This window comes from Danio aesculapii, chromosome 12 (genome assembly GCF_903798145.1).
Source record: "Danio aesculapii chromosome 12, fDanAes4.1, whole genome shotgun sequence".
NCBI lineage: Eukaryota > Metazoa > Chordata > Actinopteri > Cypriniformes > Danionidae > Danio > Danio aesculapii.
In genome coordinates, this window is record NC_079446.1 from 1,570,852 (window position 1) to 1,593,351 (window position 22,500).

At 33.8% G+C, this 22,500-nt stretch overlaps 1 protein-coding gene and 1 long non-coding RNA gene across 3 annotated transcripts in view; both read left to right on the forward strand.

The window, feature by feature from the left end:
- pemt (phosphatidylethanolamine N-methyltransferase) overlaps window positions 1–22,500 on the forward strand; it is a 112,553-nt gene that overhangs the window by 36,693 nt on the left and 53,360 nt on the right. The window contains exon 3 of the mRNA XM_056469448.1: window positions 2,986–3,101. Coding sequence (XP_056325423.1) covers window positions 2,986–3,101 — 116 coding nt within the window. The remainder of the gene's footprint in view (window positions 1–2,985; window positions 3,102–22,500) is intronic.
- Window positions 9,438–21,435, forward strand: LOC130238435 (uncharacterized). Of its 2 annotated transcripts, none has more exons than XR_008838633.1 (8): window positions 9,438–9,973; window positions 10,611–10,792; window positions 13,736–13,808; window positions 14,008–14,075; window positions 16,302–16,373; window positions 17,243–17,315; window positions 19,809–19,915; window positions 20,627–21,435. It is a non-coding gene; the product is annotated as an uncharacterized LOC130238435 (long non-coding RNA). The 2 variants fall into 2 exon arrangements; XR_008838632.1 differs by having other exon boundaries at window positions 13,736–13,797; window positions 20,627–21,434.

Below are 22,500 nucleotides of genomic sequence, written 5' to 3' on the forward strand. Positions count from 1 at the left end.
TGGAATGGGAGATTGGCATCATGGATGTGCAGCCGACAAATCTGCAGCAACTGTGTGTAGATTAATTGCTATAGTTGTTGTTACCATAGCAACTGTAGAATCAACACAATCGATTAATTACTATAGATGTTGTTACCATAGCAACTGTAGAATCAACACAACAGATTAATTACTTGTGTTACCATAGCAACTGTTACCATAGCAACTGTAGAATCAACACAGTAGATTAATTACTATAGTTGTTGCGTTACCATAGCAACTGTTGAATCAACACAATAGATTAATTACTATAGTTATTGTGTTACCATAGCAACTGTAGAATCAACACAACAGATTAATTACTATAGTTGTTGTTACCATAGCAACTGTAGAATCAACACAACAAATTAATTACTATAGTTGTTTTGTTACCATAGCAACTGTAGAGTCAACACAACAGATTAATTACTATAGTTATTGTGTTACCATAGCAACTGTAGAATCAACACAACAGATTAATTACTTGTGTTACCATAGCAACTGTTACCATAGCAACTGTAGAATCAACACAGTAGATTAATTACTATAGTTGTTGCGTTACCATAGCAACTGTTGAATCAACACAATAGATTAATTACTATAGTTATTGTGTTACCATAGCAACTGTAGAATCAACACAACAGATTAATTACTATAGTTGTTGTTACCATAGCAACTGTAGAATCAACACAACAAATTAATTACTATAGTTGTTTTGTTACCATAGCAACTGTAGAGTCAACACAACAGATTAATTACTATAGTTATTGTGTTACCATAGCAACTGTAGAATCAACACAACAGATTAATTACTATAGTTGTTGTTACCATAGCAACTGTAGAATCAACACAACCGATTAATTACTACAGTTGTTGTGTTACCATAGCAACTGTAGAATCAACACAACAGATTAATTGCTATAGTTGTTTTGTTACCATAGCAACTGTAGAATCAACACAACAGATTAACTCCAGTACTTTACTATAGTGAATCAAAAACACTATAGTATTTTACTAAACTATTATTTTTTTTGTGTAACACATCAATCAAATTAGAATCTGATCCCACAGTCTGCTTCATTTGTTTCATCTTGTGAAATCCGAGATCTTGCAATAGTCAAAACTTAATTTTTTTCCCAATTAGCAGCTTCCATCACCCCGAATGACCTGCAGATGTGCGATTGCAAATGTTTCCTGTACATCAGCACCATCTGGTTCCTCCGAAGATCTTCATTAGACTGAGTTTTTTATTTTAATCACTTTATCTGCTGTAATGGCGGAGCTCGACCCGGCCTGAACTGGGAATCTCTCGCTTTAATTAGCTTGGGTTAATTCACATAAGAGCTGCCGCTTTCTAACAGCGCCCACAATAGAGATAGAGTTATGAATATATCCATACAGCAGAGCAGAGATCATAACAAAGCCCGACAGAGACAATGATAAAACACAATCATGACCGGCTCTGCATTATGCATGGAGGAACTGTAAACAAAACTCAGGCTAAATGAGGACAGGTCACTTCAGGTATAATGAAAAATCTGTGATGAGCACGTCTCATTTGATTCTGTATAATAAAGGTGCCATACAAGTAAAATTGTTCTCTGATATCTACATAGTAGGTTTATGGCTTAGGTAAAGTCATTAATTACTCCATGAAATACCCCTACATTTAGAAGGTCCACAATTGACCATATTTGGATCGGTCATGAATGTGTCTTCATTAAACAGAAATTGGGGTAAAAATACACGGGGGGGTTGGGGGGGCTTATAATTCTGACTTCAACTGTATGTGTGTATATAAATATATATATATATATATATATATATATATATATATTTTTTTTTTTAATTTATTATTTTATATATACGTTTTTTTATATTTATATATTTTTTAATCACAGAATCGTCCACAAATTTCACAAAATCATTCATTTTATCGCAAGGAATCAAAAAAACACTAGCCGGTCTGCATCATTATTCGACTATGCCATTTCTGACTATAGTAAAGGGTGTGTGTTAATGTTGAAAGTGCCTGCAGAAGTGAGAGAAGGTTTTTGCAAGACATTCATAGCGGTAAAGTAGCAGATTCTTATTGTGCGTATGTGTGTGTTTGGAAGGTGTGTGTGTTGAAGTGTGCATGTGCCAGTAGTTTTTGTCGGGTCAAAATGTTTTATAGCAGGCGGGTAAAATATTGACCCGAAGGACAACCACTGTACCCTATACCCTGTAGCCCCTTGTAGACCTTTCCAGAAAATTACCAGCAATTGAGACGTCTACTTTAGCCAATCAGAACACTCTGACGCATTCACGTCCGCGCTGTTTATGAAAATAAAAGCCTTTGAATACTTTTCCAGACACATTTAGCTGCTAGATGTTAGTCAGATAACGTTTCTGTTCCTTAATGCCAACTGTGTAAAAAATTATCGATTAAATACTTATGATAAGCCGTTGTTTGTTTACCTTCAAGCTCTGACGCGTGTGCACGTAACGCAGCCAGTGAGTGCCAGCACACACACATATTAGGAACATCTCGACATGCGAAAGTGTTCCTCTATATGTTATAATCGAAGATGTTCACAATATTGATCCAGTAATATCGTCAAATGTTTACAAACACAAGCGCAGCCGTTTAGAGCTCATTTCTGGTTAACAATGTCAGAATTAACCGGTATTTTGGAATGGATGTGTGAGTGGTCTTTTCCGGAAAAATTCTGTAACGTCCGTGCCTGTGAACAGCGCTTTTTTAACTTACCGGTAAAGAAAAAAAATGTTGTGGGGTTCTTTTAGAAAAACTAACCACATTTCAAGATGAAAAAACATTGTTTAGGGTTATTTTTGCTGTTAAAATGGGTCATTTTTGACCCAGAAGTCAACACAGGCTTCATAATTGGATGTCTCGTGTTTGAGCTAAATATGAGAGACTTGAACACGTTTTAATTGTGTGACTTGTTGTTGGTGTTTTTTCAGGTTGCCCGATGGGAGCACAGGACGCGTGGTCTGACCCGTCTGTTTGGTGGGCCATATGCGGCCTGTTATTCGCTGGCCGTCTTAATCCTGCTGCTTAATGTTTACCGGAGCCACAGGTAACATCATCTACCATCAGCAATACTCCAGATAATGCTGCCCATTGGTCAACTGACCCATTTTATCCAATCCTGCATAAGAGCACAGGTTCAGTGTTTACTCTGCGCTGCTGTATTGGTTTCATCCATAATAATACAGTGACATCTATGTGACGTGTTCATCCGACCAACAGCACAATCAGCGCTTCTTTCATCTCACTGTTGCCATGACGCCCTCGTATCCGAGCTGCTGCTGTCAGCGGCGTCGCATGTAACTCTGTGTGTGTTTGAGTGTGTGTGTGTGTTGTGAGTGACTGGGTTTTTGACTATATAGTATTATAGTGTAGTAAATTAAATGAATTTTATTAGTGTTTCTTTGTGCGCTGCATGCATACAGTAGCTTGTTTATCCAACTCTGATCAATCAGAAGAGGGCTTTACTCTCTTTATATAGTGAAAGTATTCAGACCCCTTTACAGTTTTCACTCTGTTATATCGCAGCCATTTGCTAAAAAGCTCATTTGTCTCCTCATGAATGTCCACACAGCACCTTATACTGACAGAAAAACACAGAATTGTTGACATTTTTGCAGATTTATTTAAAAAGAAAACCTGAAATATCACATGGTCCGAGTATTCAGACCCTTTGCTCAGTATTTCGCAGAAGCACCTCCTGATCTGATACAGCCGTGAGTCTTTTTGGGAAAGATGCAGCAAGTTTTCCACTGCTGGATTTAGGGATCCTCCGTTCCTCCTTGCAGATCCTCACCAGTTCTGTCTGGTTGGATGGTAAACGTTGGTGGACAGCCATTTTTAGGTCTCTCCAGAGATGCTCAATTGGGTTTAAGTCAGGGCTCTGGCTGGGCCATCCAAGAGTTGTTTTGAAGCCACTCCTTCATGATGTTAGCTTTGTGCTTAGTGTTACGACCCTGGTCAAGGCCGCAACATAAAAGAACACCCGACAAATAAAATTCACTTTTAATAACCCCTTTATATAGGGTCTCTTTATTTGTCTTTTTTTGTCTTTTCTTTTTTTATCACCAAAAAAAAAGTGAAGCCAAATACCTCGGGGTGAACCCACATAAAATAATAAACAAAAATACACTAACTAAACACCCAAATGAAACTTACTACACCTAATAAAATAACAGAAATAAAAAAACAAAATCTACACCTATCTCCCTGACTAACAAAAACACAGGTGAAAATATTTACTAAAAAGAAAAGTGGCGTCCAACCCCTACTGCCTCTTACCGTGTATATATTTACAATATTTACAATCAACAAACACACAAACCAATACAAAAATAATAGGAAAGGGAAACACGGATGGGTATACAACAAAGTCAACACTAGCACAACAGAACGAGAAATACAATCAACGAAAAACAACTCAACAACCAGAATAACTTTTTCACAATTTCAACAACACGCCAACAAAACTCGCTCTCCTCTCCCTACGCCCGTTGATCTCTTTTTAAAGGTCGCCCTGGGTTACTTCCTCCAATCCCAGGGCACGTCGTCTACGTAATTAGGGCGGGGCCTGCAGGTGGAAAGAGGGAGAGAGGGAGACAAACACACACACAAACAAACACACCTGCCAACGCAACATTAGGGTCATTGTCTTGTTGGAAGTTAAACCTTCGGCTCAGTCTGAGGTCCTGAGCACTCTGGAGAAGGTTTTCATCCAGGATATCCCTGTACATGGCCGCATTCATCTTTCCCTCAGTTGTAACCAGTTCCTCCAGCTTAAAAACACCCCACAGAATGCTGCCACCACCATGCTTCACTGTTGACTGTATTGGACAGGTGATGAACAGTGCGTAGTTTTCTACACATACTGCTTAGAATTAAGGCCAAAATGTTCTGCCTTGGTCTCATCAGACCACAGAATCTTATTTCTCACCATCTTGGAGTCCTTCATGAGGGCTTTTGTGTCTTGCACTGACGAAAGGTCTCCGTCAGGCCACTCTGCCATAAAGCCCTGACTGGTGGAGGGCTGCAGTAATGGTTGACTTTCTCCAACTTTCTCCCATCTCCCAACTGCATCTCTGGAGCAAACCACAGTGATCTTTGGGTTCTCTCAGCAAGGCTCTTCTCCCCTGATAGCTCAGTTTGGCTGGACGGCCAGCTCTAGAAAGGGTTCTGGTCATCCCAAACGTCTTCTATTTGAGGATTATGGAGGCCAGTGTTGCTCTTAGGAAGCTTCAGTGCAGTAGAAATGTTTTTGTACCTTTGGCTGGATCTGTGCCTTGCCACAATTCTGTCTCTGAGATCTTCAGGCAGTTCCTTTGACCTCATTATTCTCATCTGCTCTGATATGCACTGTGAGCTGTAAAGGTCTTATATAGACAGCTGTGTGGCTTTCCTAATCAAGTCCAATCAGTATAATCAAACACAGCTCGACTCAAATGAATTTATTTAGTTGTGTTTTTATTTAATTTTATCCCTGATGCCACCTCTTTTACATATTTAATTTAATTTAATTTAATTTAATTTAATTTTTTCCCTGATGCCACCTCTTTTACATATTTAATTTAATTTAATTTAATTTAATTTAATTTTTTCCCTGATGCCACCTCTTTTACATATTTAATTTAATTTAATTTAATTTAATTTAATTTAATTTAATTTAATTTAATTTAATTTAATTTAATTTAATTTAATTTAATCCCTGATGCCACCTCTTTTACATATTTAATTTAATTTAATTTAATTTAATTTAATTTTTTCCCTGATGCCACCTCTTTTACATATTTAATTTAATTTAATTTAATTTAATTTAATTTAATTTAATTTAATTTAATTTAATTTATCCCTGATGCCACCTCTTTTACATATTTAATTTAATTTAATTGTTTTTTATTTAATTTTATCCCTGATGCCACCTCTTTTACATATTTTATTTAATTTAATGTGCATTTATTTAACTAAAATTTATTTTATTTTCATTTTGTTCATTTATTAAATTTTTATATAATTGTTTTTATCCCTGCTTTTTAATTTAATTTAATTGTGTTTTTATTTTTAATTTTAATTTAATTAAATTTTTTTAAATAAGTTTAATTTAATTTAAAGAGATATGGAGTGATTGTAAGAAAGTAACTGGTGCAAAATAATAATAATATCACGAAACAATAATAATAATACTGTGAAATATCATTATTGCAGCACTCTATAATATATCATATTTTCCCAGTATTGTGCATTTCTACTATATTACACACACTTCTGTCCAAGCAGTTGATATTGCATGATCGGAGCCCTTTAACGTGTGTGTGTGTGCGTGTGCGTGTGCGTGTACGTGTACGTGTACGTGTACGTGTACGTGTACGTGTACGTGTGTGTGTGTGTGCGTGTGTGTGTGTGTGTGGAATCATCCAGTTCTTTATTAAGAATCAGTGTTTTTTAGGCTGCTCATTTTTTCCACCTTCCTAAATGACGTCTGCAGTTTTCCTGCACAGCATGTGTGTGTGTGTATGTCACAGTGACAGTACACTCATCTTTTCATGCCAATGGAGAATCGCCATCTGTGTGTTCAGTCACACGTGAGGCTTTCTTAAAGACGGACACGCAAACACACACACACACACACACACACACACACACACAACATAAAGTCTGCTCTAGCTCAAAAAAATCATCTTTCAGCAGTTTTTATTTCAATTCCTGATCAAGATTTGTGTTTATTTGCTCAGTAACACTTTGATTTTATATAGCATCTGTGTGTAAAACATTATTTATTCATTTGCATAATTGTGCATTTGCATTTGCGTGTTGCATAAGAAATTGGTTGCTTGCCAATTATTTGAATGCATTACTTGCTAAAGATGTAAAACAAACAATTGTATAAATACTATTATTAATAATAATGCTTTTAATTTGTAATATGATTTCCTGTTATATTTGCTACTTCTATTCATGATTACACGCACAATATATTATTGCATCAAAATATTATTTATAATTATTAATTTCTAATAGTAAAATACTTCGGGTAGTAAAGTACTTTCATAATGCATTATATTTAAATACTGCGATGGTATTATTTACTAATATTTTAAATAGTTTAATTTTTTTCTTTTTCATTTTTATCTGTGTGCAACTGTAATTTTTAAATGTCAATTCATTTTTTATAACTTTAATTAAATTTTATAATGAGCATTTTATTTTATGTGCATTTTGTAAATATATTAATTGTGCTTTTATTTATTTATTTATTTTATTTTATCCCAGATGCAGTCTTTTTTATTTATTTATTTATTTTTATTTTATTTTATTTTACTTGCATTTTGTTAATTTATTAACTGTTTTTATTTTATTTTTTCCTGATGCAGCCTATTTATTTTATTTTATATTTGCATTAATTATAATATAACATTTATATGAATGCATTTATTTGCATTTTGTTAATTCATTAACTGTTTTTATTTTATTTTTTTCCTGATGCAACCTATTTATTTTATTTTATATTTGCATGAATTATAATATAGCATTTATATGAATGCATTTATTTGCATTTTGCTAATTTATTAATTGTTTTTATTTTATTCCTGATGTGACCTATTGCATTTTGTTAATTTATTAATCATGTTTTTATTTTTTCCCTGAAGTGACTTATTTTATTCTGTTTGCATTTTATTTTAGTTTATTTTATTTGCATTCTGCAAAATTTTTAATTGTGTTTTTATTTAGTTTTATCCCTGATGCGACCTTTTTTTTTTTGCATTTTATTTTATTTTATTTTAGTTTATTTTATCTGCATTTTGTTAATTTATTAATTATGTTTTTATTTTATTTTATCCCTGAAGTGACCTATTTTATTTTATTCTATTTGCATTTTATTTTAATTCATTTTATTTGTATTTTGCAAAATTAATTGTGTTTTTATTTTGTTTTATCCCTGATGCAACCTTTTTTATTTTATTTTATTTTATTTTATTTTATTTTATTTTATTTTATTTTATTTTATTTTATTTGCATTTTGTTAATTTATTAATTATGTTTTTATATTATTTTATCCCTGAAGTGACCTGTTTTATTTTATTCTATTTGTATTTTATTTTAGTTTATTTTATTTGCATTTTGCAAAATTTTTTATTGTGTTTTTATTTAGTTTTATCCCTGATGCAACCTTTTTAGTTTAGTTTAGTTTAGTTTATCTGCATTTTGTTAATTTATTAATTATGTTTTTATTTTATTTTATCCCTGAAGTGACCTATTTTATTTTATTCTAATTGCAATTTATTTTAATTCATTTTATTTGCATTTTGCTAAATTTTTAATTGTGTTTTTATTAAGTTTTATCCCTAAAGTGACCTTTTTTTTTTTTTGCATTTTATTTTATTTAGTTTTATGGCATTTTATAACATTTTATTTTATTTTGTTTTATTTTATTGCATTCTATAGCACTTTACTTCATTCACACTTGTTTCTTAAAAGAAGAGGATTCACTGTACGCTTCAACGTTTAGACTTAAAAAGCTGAATTATGCACAATCACGTCTTTTTCCTGTGTCTGTCTGTCGGGAGCAGATTCGGTACGGTACATCGAACACATCTCCAATCCCCCAAACACACACCCTTCAAAAGAAATCAGCATACGGATTAACATCTATCATATTTAGCCGCATTCCATTTATAATTAGACTTACATTAGCATTTAATCATCACATGCATGTGCATAACAATGTCTTTATCACTCTCTATCATTCATTATACTGAGGTTTCCTTGCAAATCCTCCAAAATCTGAAGTTATTCATGGAGTCTCTGAGGATCTGAAACTCTGACAGTTAAACAAAAGTGTCTGTCGGAGGCTCCGTTAGGCACAAGTTCATAATGGAAACACCAGAACTTTCCGTCATGTTGTTATTATTGAATAATCTTAGGATCAAGCTGGTTAGATTGTTCAGATTGGGCTGCCAGGATGCAATTTTTTGTGCACTTGATATTAATGCATAGAAGTGGAAAGATTGTTGTGTTTTGTTAAAGGTGCAGTATGTAAGTTTGACACCCAGTGGTTGAACTAGGTATTGCATTCCTGGATCAAAACAAATGCAAGCGCAGGTTGCCAGATTGATTACCTCAGGAGGAAATTTCTCACAGCTGAACAACAGAAAACTGACAATGATCAGCTCAGGTACACCTCATGTGCTTTATTCTGTGTTAAATGCTAATAATGTGATCTTAAATGCCATTTACATGACATTTACACTGCTCTGCGCAGACTTGATCGAGTGTTTTAATACTGTCACACAAAAGAAACTCAACGGTTGTATCTATTCCATCTATTCCAGTCATTCCATATAAATTAATCAAGTGTGTGTGTGTGTGTGTGTGTGTGTGCGTGTGTGTGTGTGTGTGTGTGTGTGTGTGTGCGTTGGTGCGACCGGACTGTTGGGACAAAACACCTGAATACATACCGACAATATGAGGACACACCGTAACTATTGGGACAGTGCTAATGTCCCGATAAGTCAAGCAGTGTAGAAGTGTTCAAAATGATGTGACATACCACCTCCCGCCTTTTCTCGTTATGTCCTAATAGTTACGGTGAGCCCGTTTTTCTGTGTGTATCTGTGTATGCTCATTGTGTATAATCTCCCACTATCGTCCCTTCGCTGCTACTGCTCTTTCATACACATTTCTGCTCGTCACAGTCGCGTTTCATTGGTCTAGCGAGAGGGCCTCCTCGTCAGCGATTGGCTGAATTTGATCGCGTTTCATTGGTCGATCAGCGGAATCCTCGTCAGCGATTGGCTGGATTTCATGTCCATCAAACGCAGCCCGCTTCATGTTTCCAATTGGCTGCCGAAGACACGCGAGGTAGACCTTTAATTCCAACGGAGTGAACTATCAGCAACTACAAAAGAAAACCATTTGTGCATCTTTAAGGTATGAACTGCTTATTTACTGTATACTTTTGTGGCGTGTGTTAAGTTAACATTAAACATTGTGTGCATGACGAGTTAGTCAGGGTCATATCACTTAAGGTGCGACATCATTAGCAGATTAAATGGTGTCCGTGACCCAGTTTGTTTATATTACAGTTATATGACACATATATTCATTTCTTAGTGATTGTACTAACTTTACTGTCTGACAACTCAGTCCACTACAGTCTTTGAGTTCATATTTAATGAAACACATTACTGGTAAGTTGGACATTTTTGGCTTCATTTTAAACATTTTAAACAGACATGAATGATACTAAATACAGGTGTAAACGAGGTCTAAACTTGAGCTTGTCCACTGTAGACTATTTATTATTATTAGTAGTATTAATAATAAGTAGTAGTAGTAGTAGTAGTAGTAGTAGTATTAACAACATACAATTTTTTATGGTATAATAAACAATAACAAGGTGGTCAGGATGTCAATAGAAACACTTTAAGGAAGGGTAGTAAACTGTCATATATTTGACAAAAGATTAAAAAGCAAGGTTAGCTTAACATCACAAACTATTCAATATTAGGTTATTACTTTGTGTTTCAGTCAGGAATGTTTTAATTATGCAATATTTTTCCCACAGAATCGATGCTTCAAAAAAAGGATGGATAACTGGGATGCCTGAATGATGATCACAGAAATCCTAAATGAAGGCAGTAGTTCTTAAAGAAGCCCACACCTGTGTCCGTTTACTACAGGGATAACTTTCCAGATGAAGAAATTACCCACTTCTATGGTGATTCTTCTTGGCCATGGCATTCAAGGGTAAGTGTGTGGTCTCTTTAAGACACATTTGTTGTAGGACTGGGCGATATGGGCAAAAAATCATATCCCGGTATTTTTAGGAGGAACGACAGTATATGATATATATCTGGTATTTTCCCATAAATGGTTACTTGAGAGTTAAAGCCTTTATTAAAACTTTTATCAAACAGTTTTTGAGCTACATATAATTCAAGCACATGGGTTTCCCTCTCTGTTTACAAAAAAAAAAAAAAAAACAGCTGCACAAAAAATAACAGCTGCACAAAATCTTTTTTTCTTTTTTTTCCTGCTTAAAACTGTTGCACAACATTTCAAGTAAAAAAAAAATCTTTGATAAATAAATACAGTATAGGGTTTTTTCCTGCTTAACACTATACTCAGCACTACTGTGCTGTTGTGCAAATAACAAAATAAACAGAACCATACACACACTTAAATAGTAACACAACAAAAAAATATTGTAGGATAGAAAAAAAACACAATAAATGTAAATATGAAACGCACACTATTTTGACACAATTACAGTGTTGTTATAAGTAATCCTGTATACCACAGTTGTGTGATTTTTACAAACAACAATTAAATCAGCTGTATATGTTTTATTAGTTACACATTTACATGTATGTATTGTGCACAATTATTAAACAGTGCACATATCGAAGATATCTACAGAGAAGTCTTCCACTCCAAGTTAAAAAGTCCTACACTTTTTCTTTTGTTTTGACTAAACTTGTTTTACTAAATATTAAATAAGGAGACTAGAGCAAATAGACTATAGATATGAGAAGTAATGAAACAGTTTCAGAGTACTGTGATGAAATGCTGGTTAAGCAAATAAATGTAAACAGTCATTATAACAGAGCAGAACACAGAGCTAAATGTATTATTATGTAAATGTAAAGAAGAGACCGTCGTGCAATAAATACTGAACTTATAATCAGTGAATATGAGCTGGTTTTATTTTCGAAATGTGGTATAAATTCCTCCCATTTTGACGTTTTTAATTTATTTGAACACATCAGTCAATTTGACAAGGCTTCTATGTTCATTCTTGCTGTCAATTGCGAAAGGAATGATCAATAAAAGGTTTCTGATAAACCGCTGTGACAGCTGCAGGCGCTGTGTGACGTGCGTGTACGCGAGGTGAGTCAGATTTCGATACAACACCGACACTGCATGTTCCTCCATGTTGTGTCAGTGATGGGTCATTCTTGAATGTTTTGTTCATTTTGAACAAATCTATTGTATGACTCATGGAGTGAATCATTCATTTGCGCATGCGCTCATTTGTGCAAGTGGAGCTCGTGTGCTGCCTTGAAGTGGTCTGTTTTGCGCAGAATGCGCATGTGTGGCCTCAAACCATATCGATATAAACGATGTTGGATAATCCCGCATCGAGTTGGGGAATCATATCGATATATCCCCAGAACTCAATACAACAAACTAGGGCTGGGCGGTATATTGTGTTGTGGATTTCATTTATTAGTTTACTTTTTGATGTTTCAAATTACTCTAAAGAAATAAATTCATTGTTTGTGCATGTTTTTAAATTTCTGAATTAATCCACACAGTGGCAAAAGTTGAACTATTCTGAAAATTGACTGCAGCATGTGTGTATGAACAGCTGATTGTGGTCATAGCAATGACAGAGTTCAGAAACTAATTTAAATTGGTAAAGGAAGAAGCACACATTGAGTTTTCAACGTGGTTTTGGACACAATATTTGAATACCCCATACAGATTTAACCTGAGAGATACAGTACAAGCACTGATCTATAATGGATACGTGATTACAAGCCGTGCCGGGTGATTACAAGTTACAACACACAATTAAATACATATTTTGTAATCTACACAAAATGAGGCAACCATTTTAATCACATCTACAGGTTGTGATTTAAAGGAAGAAGAAATTGGTCCATATGAATGGTGAATCATTTATAATAATCACTCATTTATAGTGTCACTTGTGTAGCCAATAGGATTATTGCAAAAACTAAGCTCTGTGCTCTACCATAGTTCATTAAACTTGCACCTTTTGTCTATTGAGATCATCTTTAATATAAAATGCTCTTCATCATAATATAACTTTCCTGAATTTTAAAGCCTGAATACAAGCACCACAACTAAAAGTCTGACACTAGGCTATAAACGGACTATAACATGATCGTCACCTCATCACCATCAACCTGTTCACTGTGAGATATTTCATGTCCGACAGCACCTGTAGTCTCGTTTAGCAACTTTTTAGCAACCAGCTTTATAAAGACACCTAACAGCTTAAAAGAAAAATCAAAAATGTGCTGTAACTGGTGTGTTTTATACCTTAGAATAAAACATGAATGTATCTTAAGAATAATAATAAAAAGCACTCAAGGACACCTTACAGCAGATCACAAGCACATCATAAAAATACAAGCAGTAAAAATGACAATCAGCATAAAATTAAACCAGCAAATCATTAAAAGCTATCCTAAACAAAAAACGTTTTTATCTGTAAATAGAGTCCACCTGGCGAATGTACAAAGGCAGGGAGTTCCATAACTTTGGTGCTGTACAGCTAAAAGCCCTGCCACCAAATGACTTCATCTTAAAATTTGGGACAGATAACAGTTCAGCAGAAGATGATCTCAGTGAGCGCAAAGGAGTGTACAAATGAAGAAGATCATTTTTTTAAGCTTGCATTAAACACACCTTATTTTAGGGATTTTACTAATATGCTATTCCAAAGACATAAAAAAAAAAAAAACATTTACTTTAGAAAGTTGGAAGCAGAAGTGCTAAAACACCAACTCGCTTCTGGGTTTTTGTCTACAGAGACATCATAGTTCCACCACTCTATAGGGGTTGGTTTGGTTATGTAATGGCTTTGTAGGCTCATTTTATATCTGCATTCACTGCCTTTCCGACCCAATCTTTTGCCATTCCTTTTTATGTTTACAGGAATTATGTGAAGAGTCATCAATGGCAATGATCGAATGTGGTTCGTAACACTTTCACATCAGGTAAGGAGAAAGTAAGTGAATTAAATTTTTCTTTTTGATAAAAGCCAGGTTTCCATCTAAAGCTGCAAATGTAACTTATGTGGAAAATTGAAATATATTCTAAAATTTGTGAATAATAATAATTTGCATCAAACTAGTTAAAGACAATAAAATAGTCACTTTGCAAAACTTTTTGCCTCAATCTTGGGTTTCTCTTTTTCCCTTTTTCAGGAATTGCATGAATAGTCATTGGTGACTGAGATCGAATGCAGTGTGAAACCTTATCAGGGAAAGAGACAGTAAGTGAATTTAATTTCCTTCTTGACGCTGACCATGTTAGAATAAAAGGGTAGGGATGTTCCAATACCCTTTTTCCCTTCCCGATACTGATTCTCATACCTGAGCTCAGGGAATCAACCAAATGGAAGTACTAAACCGATACCTGAGTGGGTATCTGTAGAAACAGTTGTGTATAATTTTAGCCTTGTTTAAATTGACAGATTAAATTTATGGTGTGCTTCAGACTTATCCATTAATAAAATATTACAAATGCATACAGCAAACTAGAGTAAAGTTTTACAAAATAACTGTATAAAAACTGTGCAAAAAAGATATAAAAAGTGAATATGAATACTATAGAAAAATAACATCTTTGTATCTTAAAATTCAGAAACTTTTTTTAAAAATAAAAAGGCACTTCACCTTTTACATTTTTTAAAAAGTGCAACAGTACCTTATGCTCAATCTAAATATACCCTAATGGTTTCACACATCTCAGTATTTTAAAGTGCAACCCTTTAGTAAAATATGCATAGAACATTATAAAGTCTTCACACACAGTGTTTCCAACAGCATAGAAAAAAATAATAAACTAAATAAAAAGGCCTGCCCTAAATATTTTCTTTTCAGTTAAATTACAAATTGAGATTACAAAACGAAAACACTGACTGAATCCTTTTTAAGAACCAGCATGCTGTTTATTTCCAATCATGTTTCTTTTTGGTTTTTGTTTCATTCAAATAAAAATAGCAGGCTACCTCAAATCGTTTGCTCTACAGAAGATAGGCATTTAATTAATGCTCCTCTCTAATTCTTATATCGCAACGTCTGTCAACATTTTTAATAGAAGTCTTTATTTTAAAGATTATGTCTTGAGCATCTGATTTTACCTCCAGTGCTTGTGTGATTTTTAGTTGCACTGTCCTCAGTAGCACAGAAATATCAGTATAGCAATATAGCCTTTGCTGAAAGGCTGGTTACCAGCAATGAGGTATAATAATGTTATTAGAGATTTCAAAGGAAATTTATTAAGAAGGAAATATAGCCTAAACTTCACAACAACAGATTCTATCGTTGTCATAACGTATAGAATGCCCTTAAACAGTGTAGCCCGTAGTCTAGTTGATGGCAAAGAATTAAGTTTTTTTTTTTATTAAGATTGTTTCATATGTCAAATGAAATGAAATATGTCTGTTCTTTACAGAAGCTTTAAACAGATGTGTGCTGTGGCCGTGGTGATGAGAGACAATAAGGCACATCTTGACTTATATTTAAAGTATAGGCTAGGCTTCTATAGCAAATAATAATTTAGTTTTTTTTAACATGTAGCCAAGGATTGCATTACTTTGCATACATTTTAATAGTTTATAAAGCTATAAAATGAAAGTCTCAGTTTGGTGTGGAGTTATCATAAGCATAAATCATTTAAGTCAATCAGCATTTGTTTGATTTGTAGATTAGGCTATGCAGGCTATTTTAGAAATGGATCTTTTATAAAGACTATTAATAACTGTAATTCTCCAAATGAAAAAAAAGTTGAGTTATTTGTTGATATGATGGTGCCGTGTGGAGCGCACTCAGCACAAGTGAAAACCACAATGCTTTGACTTGTTTTCAGAGCAGAGTACATTTCAGAAAGTTTTGCATTAGGGGCTTCTTTCTCCACTTGTGCAAATACACGAAGGGGTTTATAATGCAGATCCAGGACAGAGGCAACAACCAATAGCGTTGGTTTGGCATCAACTTGTCTGTGTCAAACTGTGACAAGTCTTTTCACTCTTTTCATTATGCTTCTTTTATCAAAATACATCTGTAGGCACTTGTGGTTGCACATATTATAATGTCCCTGAGTTAACAAATAGCCCTATGTGTTGCAAAATAAAATAATAATACATTTTAATTGTTTAACTGATACCATAAATTGGTTAAAAATGCATCCTTTCAGTTAACGGTTAAACGATTAATATGAATATCTCTAGTTTCCTTTCTCACCCCCATATTTGAACACATTTGTTAAATAGAGTGATGGGACTATAATGTCACTTTGTAGGCAAACCAGCAGTCGGCATCACACTGGTTCCTTTGACAAAAAGCCAATAGGCAAATGTAACTTATGTAGAAATTTAAAACGATGCATTAAAATGTTTCAAACAATCACTGTTTCACTCAAATGAGTCAAAGATAATAAAATCGTCACTTTGCAGATCTTCTTGCCCCAATCTTGTTTCTCTTTCTCACTTTTACAGGATTTGCATGAAGAAACATTGGTGACTGAGATTGAATGCAGTGCGAAAACGTCCATGTCAGGGAAAGAGACAGTAAGTGAATTTAATTTCCTTCTTGATGCAAACCATGTTAGAACCTCAAATCAGAAAAGATTGGCACAATATGGAAAATGCTAATAAAAAAAGAAAGTACTGATTACTAAATTTACTTTGATTTGTATTGCGTTGCAGATAATCCAACAGACATTATTTAATGTGTTAATAAACTTGTATTCCAATTTTGCTTCTTGCAACATATTTGAAAAAAGTTGACAGGAGTTTAGGGCTGTCATCAGGTAAAATGGTTAAATAATGATGTGATGTGATGTGAAATGGGTGATGTCAACAGGTGAGAGAGGACATGGGTACTGGACATTTTTAAGTGTTGTAAAAAAGAATTACACAATTTTTTATTAGCAATTTCCATACTGTCCCAACTGTTTCTGATTTGTGGTTGTAGAAGGAGGGTTGATTTATCATATTAGGCTGTTTTACCTGGGCTGTTTTCTCAAAAATGTTGTTGTGATGACTCTCTTTGAGTAAAATATACACCGCTCTATTAATTAATAATAATAACTAGTGTATTGGGGGATGGGCATGACATGGACATGAAATGTAAGTACAGTCTGGCCTTGTAAGAACCCCCATATTTTAACACATTTGATGAATAGAGTTTGGTCAGTTATGTGTTGGCTTTTTAGGCTCAATTTATACTTGCCATTTGCTTTCTTGTACAAAAACTCAGATAACAAATGAAATGAAATTGTAGATGTTGTCCAAGAATTTTTCATTCATTTGCTTTTCCCTAACACCTGAAATTGGCCAGGTATTATTAGTTCATTAGTTAAGTGTAGTACTTACTTGGCTTTTTGACCCAATCTTGTGATTTTTTTTTTTTTTTTTTTTCCTTTTCACATTTACAGGAATTATGTGAAGAGTCATCAATGGCAATGATTGAATGTGGTTCGAAACACTTCCACATCAGATAAGGAGAAGGTAAGAGAATTTAATTTACTTCTTGATATGAGCAGAGTTTCTATCCAAAACTGCAAATATATCTTATTGCAAACAAAATAATTTCCTCTTTGACAATGTTCAATGTAGAAGGGTCTCAAAAATAATCTCAAAAATAACTCTCATTGAGTAAAATAGACCTCTTTCTGTTAGGGATGTCAATTTCCACAAAATCCTGTGATCCATGATCATTTAAATTATTAATTAATCATTAATCACCACTCCATAAACATAATAGATAAAGTTTTGAATGTTTTGAAATATTAAACAAATCACCCTAGCCTTTTCCATTTGGACACTTACAGTAATTAATAGCTTAGTCCGTATAAACAGTCCATTTATAAAATACATAATTAATGAATGTGTTAATGAAGAATAAAACCAATATGCAATATGCTCTTTGCATAATTATCACTGCGAAATAAGCTAAGTGCTCATTTTATATATAAACTATAAATATAAAAAAAAAAAAAAAGAAATGAAGTAATGGAACATTACATGTAAAAAAAAATCTAAATTTATATACAGTAGTAGGCTAGGCTAAAAAAAGGTGCCTTAAAGCTTCTGTGGAGAACAGACTATATATGATAGGTGACACAATCTCAATAAACACTTGGTGCTTGATGTCAGATAGGCTACATTTATTTAAGGGCATTCGATACGACATTGATAGAATCTGTTGATGTCAAACTTAGGTTTCCTTTATAATATTAAGATATTTCCTCTGTAATACTACTATTATCCCTCATCACCGGTAAAATAACTAGCATTTGTATTTCATGTATTTTAAATGTAGATTTTCCTGCCAGATTGATGCAGGCAAATAAAATTGTGGCCTTTATTTAATTAAATCTTTATTTAATTAAATCTTACTTTCACCTGAACTCGCCACGAGTAAGATGGAGAAAATAAAAACACATCAGCATAGATAAAAATTCAGATGCTTAAGACATAATCTGTAAAAGAATGACTTCTTTTAAGCTTTGTTAGTTTTAAAGTTTGTAGCAAATATAAGACAGCGGTTTGGGATAAACCAATTACAGCGGAGCATTAATTAAATCCTTATTTTTCAGAGAGTGAAACAAATCATCCACTGCACAGTTGTGCAACAGGCACGAACATAAATGTACACTTCATATATATTTTTTTTGGAAAATAATGTATTTTTTGGTGGTCAATTATCTACAAAATAAAGAATGAATAACATTTGTGGTGAAGTGTTTCAAAAGTACTGCTATTCAGACCCAAAACACAAACTTTTTGTTAAATAAATAAAATATAACATTTAAAGTGAAACATTCACAGTTTCAGGGAAGCCTATATTAAACAGCTTTCACTGTTAATGACAAAATCATCCATTGCGCTGGCCAGTTTCAATAATTTAACTATAATAATTTAACATTTAATTAAGTAATTTGAAAGAGCAGGACAGGCTTTACAAGCTATTCAGAGCACTGAACGTGTTCACAGATTACCTAGGAAGAACAAACTCGGTCTGAAGGATGAGAGAACTCAGAAACTCATTGTGAGAATTCCAATTTGTGCCAGTCTGTCAGATGAAATTGCTTAAAACACCTTAATATTTTAGAGAAACTAGTTAAAGTTTGCATAACCAATAATTGATCTTATCCACCCGTGACCCACTCATAATTAAACATCATTTAGCCTACTTTTTGATTTCCTGACCTGCAAATTAACGGCAGCACCCGCAGATATAACCGAGATCCACTTAAAACAGGGTTTTATGCGTCCCCCACATAACATAAACTGCACACACTTGATTATTTAATGTGTAAAGTTGTGGACGCTTGTCTCGCAGCACAAATCATAACTTATCCTTTAATGTCCATGCTTAATCTGTCATCGATATGGTCTGTTGATTAAACTGATTACTGACAATAAATCGATCATTGAGTAACTGTTAGCATCCCTACTCTCTATTAATTTATAATAATAACTAGTGTATTGGGGGATGGGCATGACATGGTCATGGATTGTAAGTACAGTTTGGCCTTGTGAGGACCCCCATAGTTTAACACATTTGATAAGTGCAGTTTGGCCTGTTATGTGTTCACTTTATTGTGTATTGGGGGATGGGCGTGACATGGACATGAATTGTGAGGACAATTTGGCCTTGTGAGGACCCCCATATTTTACACAGTTGATGAATAGAGTTTGGTTGGTTATGTGTTGGCTCATTTTACATCTGGCACTAAGATTTTTGTCATTCATGTACAAAGTGTTTTAGTATTAATTTGACATTTTAGCGTCAATAAGGTTTATCGGATGTGTGCACTTTTTAGCTTTTTAGCCTGGACTTAGCCTGGACTTTTAGCCTGGACACTTTTTAGCCTGGACATGCTTTCAATTCAATAATAACTGCAGTGACTTTTTACAAATTGATGCTTTCATATAAAAGTTGTGGTATGTCTAGCATGTGAATTGGATTTTAATAAAAACTCTCCCTCTGTACAGTGTCAGCATGAAGTACACAGTGCTGTTTTTTCCAGTTTGGATTTGTGCGATGATTGATTGTAGTGGTCCCATGTCAAGTAGAAAGTGGCCGACTTCAACTTGCAAATGTAAGTATCTATGTCACAAATAATCAGCGTAGAAATGTATGTGTCATCATTTTTTTAGTCTGTGTTCTTCAGTACAATATGGATTTCTCCTATAATTTCTAGGTATTTTTTTAATAGTGTTTTTTTTTTCTTCCATCAATTCACTATTTGAAAGCCATATCCATTTTTTTTCCACATTTGTTGTTTTAAGTAAATAAAAGATTATATTAACAAATAAATTAATGTAAAATTGATCCTAACAGTACTAGGATTAGAGAGCATAATTTAATTTCAAGGTAAATTAAATTCAGTATTATAACATGCATTCATTTTATGCAAGGCAAAAAACAACACATTTAGTGTTGTTGTATATTGTGCTATGTAAAATAAAATATTTCACTGCACAGCAAACACTATAGATTAGATAAAACATATAAGAAATAAAAACTTGAAATATATCAGTCTGTGTGGAATGAATGTATACATTATACAAGTTCCACTGCTTGAATGGAATTAATGAAATAAATCAACTTTTTGAAGATATTCTAATTATATGACCAGCACCTGTATTTAGCTGAAGAAATACACCAGTTAGGCAGCACTAGGGAACTGTGCTCTTATTGAGTAGGATACAGAAAGCCTGCACTCTGACTGTAAAATAAGTCTTTATAGTTTTTTTTACAATGTCAGTAAAAATATGTATTTCTGTAAATTTGTGTTTATTTGTTGCAGACACCAACTCAAGGACAGTTATTATAAAAAACATGGAGCAGACTGAAGTGAATGCAGTCATGAAACATTTTAAAGGGACACCTCACCACAAAAGCACAGTGTGATCAATGCAAGAAAGCAGAAGACCATGTTCTTAAAAAAAGAAGAAAAATTAAGTGACTTTGTGAGGAACAGAGGTTTGCAGATAAATAAAAGAAATGTTGGAGTGCATTTCAACAAAGAAAAGCAAAAACTGCTTTTAAACGGTTAGTTCATCCAAAAAATTAAATTAGGCCATGGTTTATTCACCCTTATGCAATCCTAGCTGTATATGACATTCTTCGTTCAGACGAACACATTAAGAGTTATTTAAAATTTTCTCTGAGCACTTAAATACTATTATGGATGTGAAGTGTGGGCCTTGTTGGAACCGTTCCAATACATGTCATGTCTTTTGAAGCGGATCGATAGGTTTGTAACAAATATTTATTTTTCATGAATTATGAACTCCAGTTGCTACTTGCGTGTTGGCGACAGAGTCACATGAACCTAAACAAATCAAAGAACAAATCAAAGATTTCCCAAACTCAGCCAACTTGACTTTTCGCAAACAAGCATACAGACATTAGCTGTGTTTCCATCCAAAAATGTGGATGAACTTTATGCGCAAAACTGGATTAACGCGTTAAAGACGTGCAAATAAAGCAGCGTTTCCATCCAACGAGTCAAAGCAAACAAAATCGTCACTTCCTGATTAACTGCCGCCAAATATCAACAGTAAAAGCTTAATTTGCTGTGGTAAGAGAAGCTGCGTCAATCTTTTCTTCATCTAATAAATGACACGGAGCACGGACGCTCTTATTTCTTGAGGTCATTAATAATATGATAACACTAATACTTAAACGGTTAGGTGTTTTAGAATGACCAAAACAACAGTTCAGATGGTTTACAGTGTGCTGCTGGTTTCTCCATTTACACACATTTTCATCATCACATGATCTCCTATAACAAAATCGCATGACCTTTTTTAATGCGCACACTGGAATTTGTGCGGTAAAAGTGTTTCCATCGTAGTTTATGTGCATCTTTTCTTATCGAATAAAAAGTTTATCCTACTCAGTTATGCGCATACGTTTTTTATGCGCATTTTCAAAATTTATGCGCAATATGGCGTTTCCATCCACTGTTTATTATGCACATATGCAAAATGCACATAAAAATAGGTGCATGGAAACAAAGCTAATGACAGATTCAAAAATCCATTGATCTGCTTCAAAAGACACATTAACCTCCCGGATGCGTATGGGTTCATTTCACGACAGATATTTGTCCTTTTTCAAGGTTTAAAAAGGGGTCACAATTCACTACCAATATAATGTTTGAAAGTGCCCAGAAAAATTCTAAATAACTCTTAATGTATTCATCTGAAAGAAGAATGTCATGTACACTGAGGATGGCATTAAGTTGAGTAAATCAATTTTAATTTTTGGTTGAACTAACCCTTTAAGGGGCAGAACCCTTAAAATGTTGACATTGAGTTGTTTTTTTAAAAAGCCTTGGTGAATAAATGCATTTGAGACAGTGATTTGATGTTACTGATCTATTTATCTATCTACCTATCTCTCTCTGTCTGTCTGTCTATTAGCTAGTCCAGTTAAACACTGATTGTCCTCACAATCCTGCGTTAGTAATGTGTGTGGGTGTGTATGAGTGAAGTCCAGTTAAACACTGATTGTCCTCACAATCCTGCGTTAGTAATGTGTGTGGGTGTGTATGAGTAAAGTCCAGTTAAACACCAGTTGTCCTCACAATCCAGTGTTAGTAATGTGTGTTGGTGTGTATGAGTGAAGTCCAGGTAAACACTAGTTGTCCTCACAGTCCTGTGTTAGTAATGT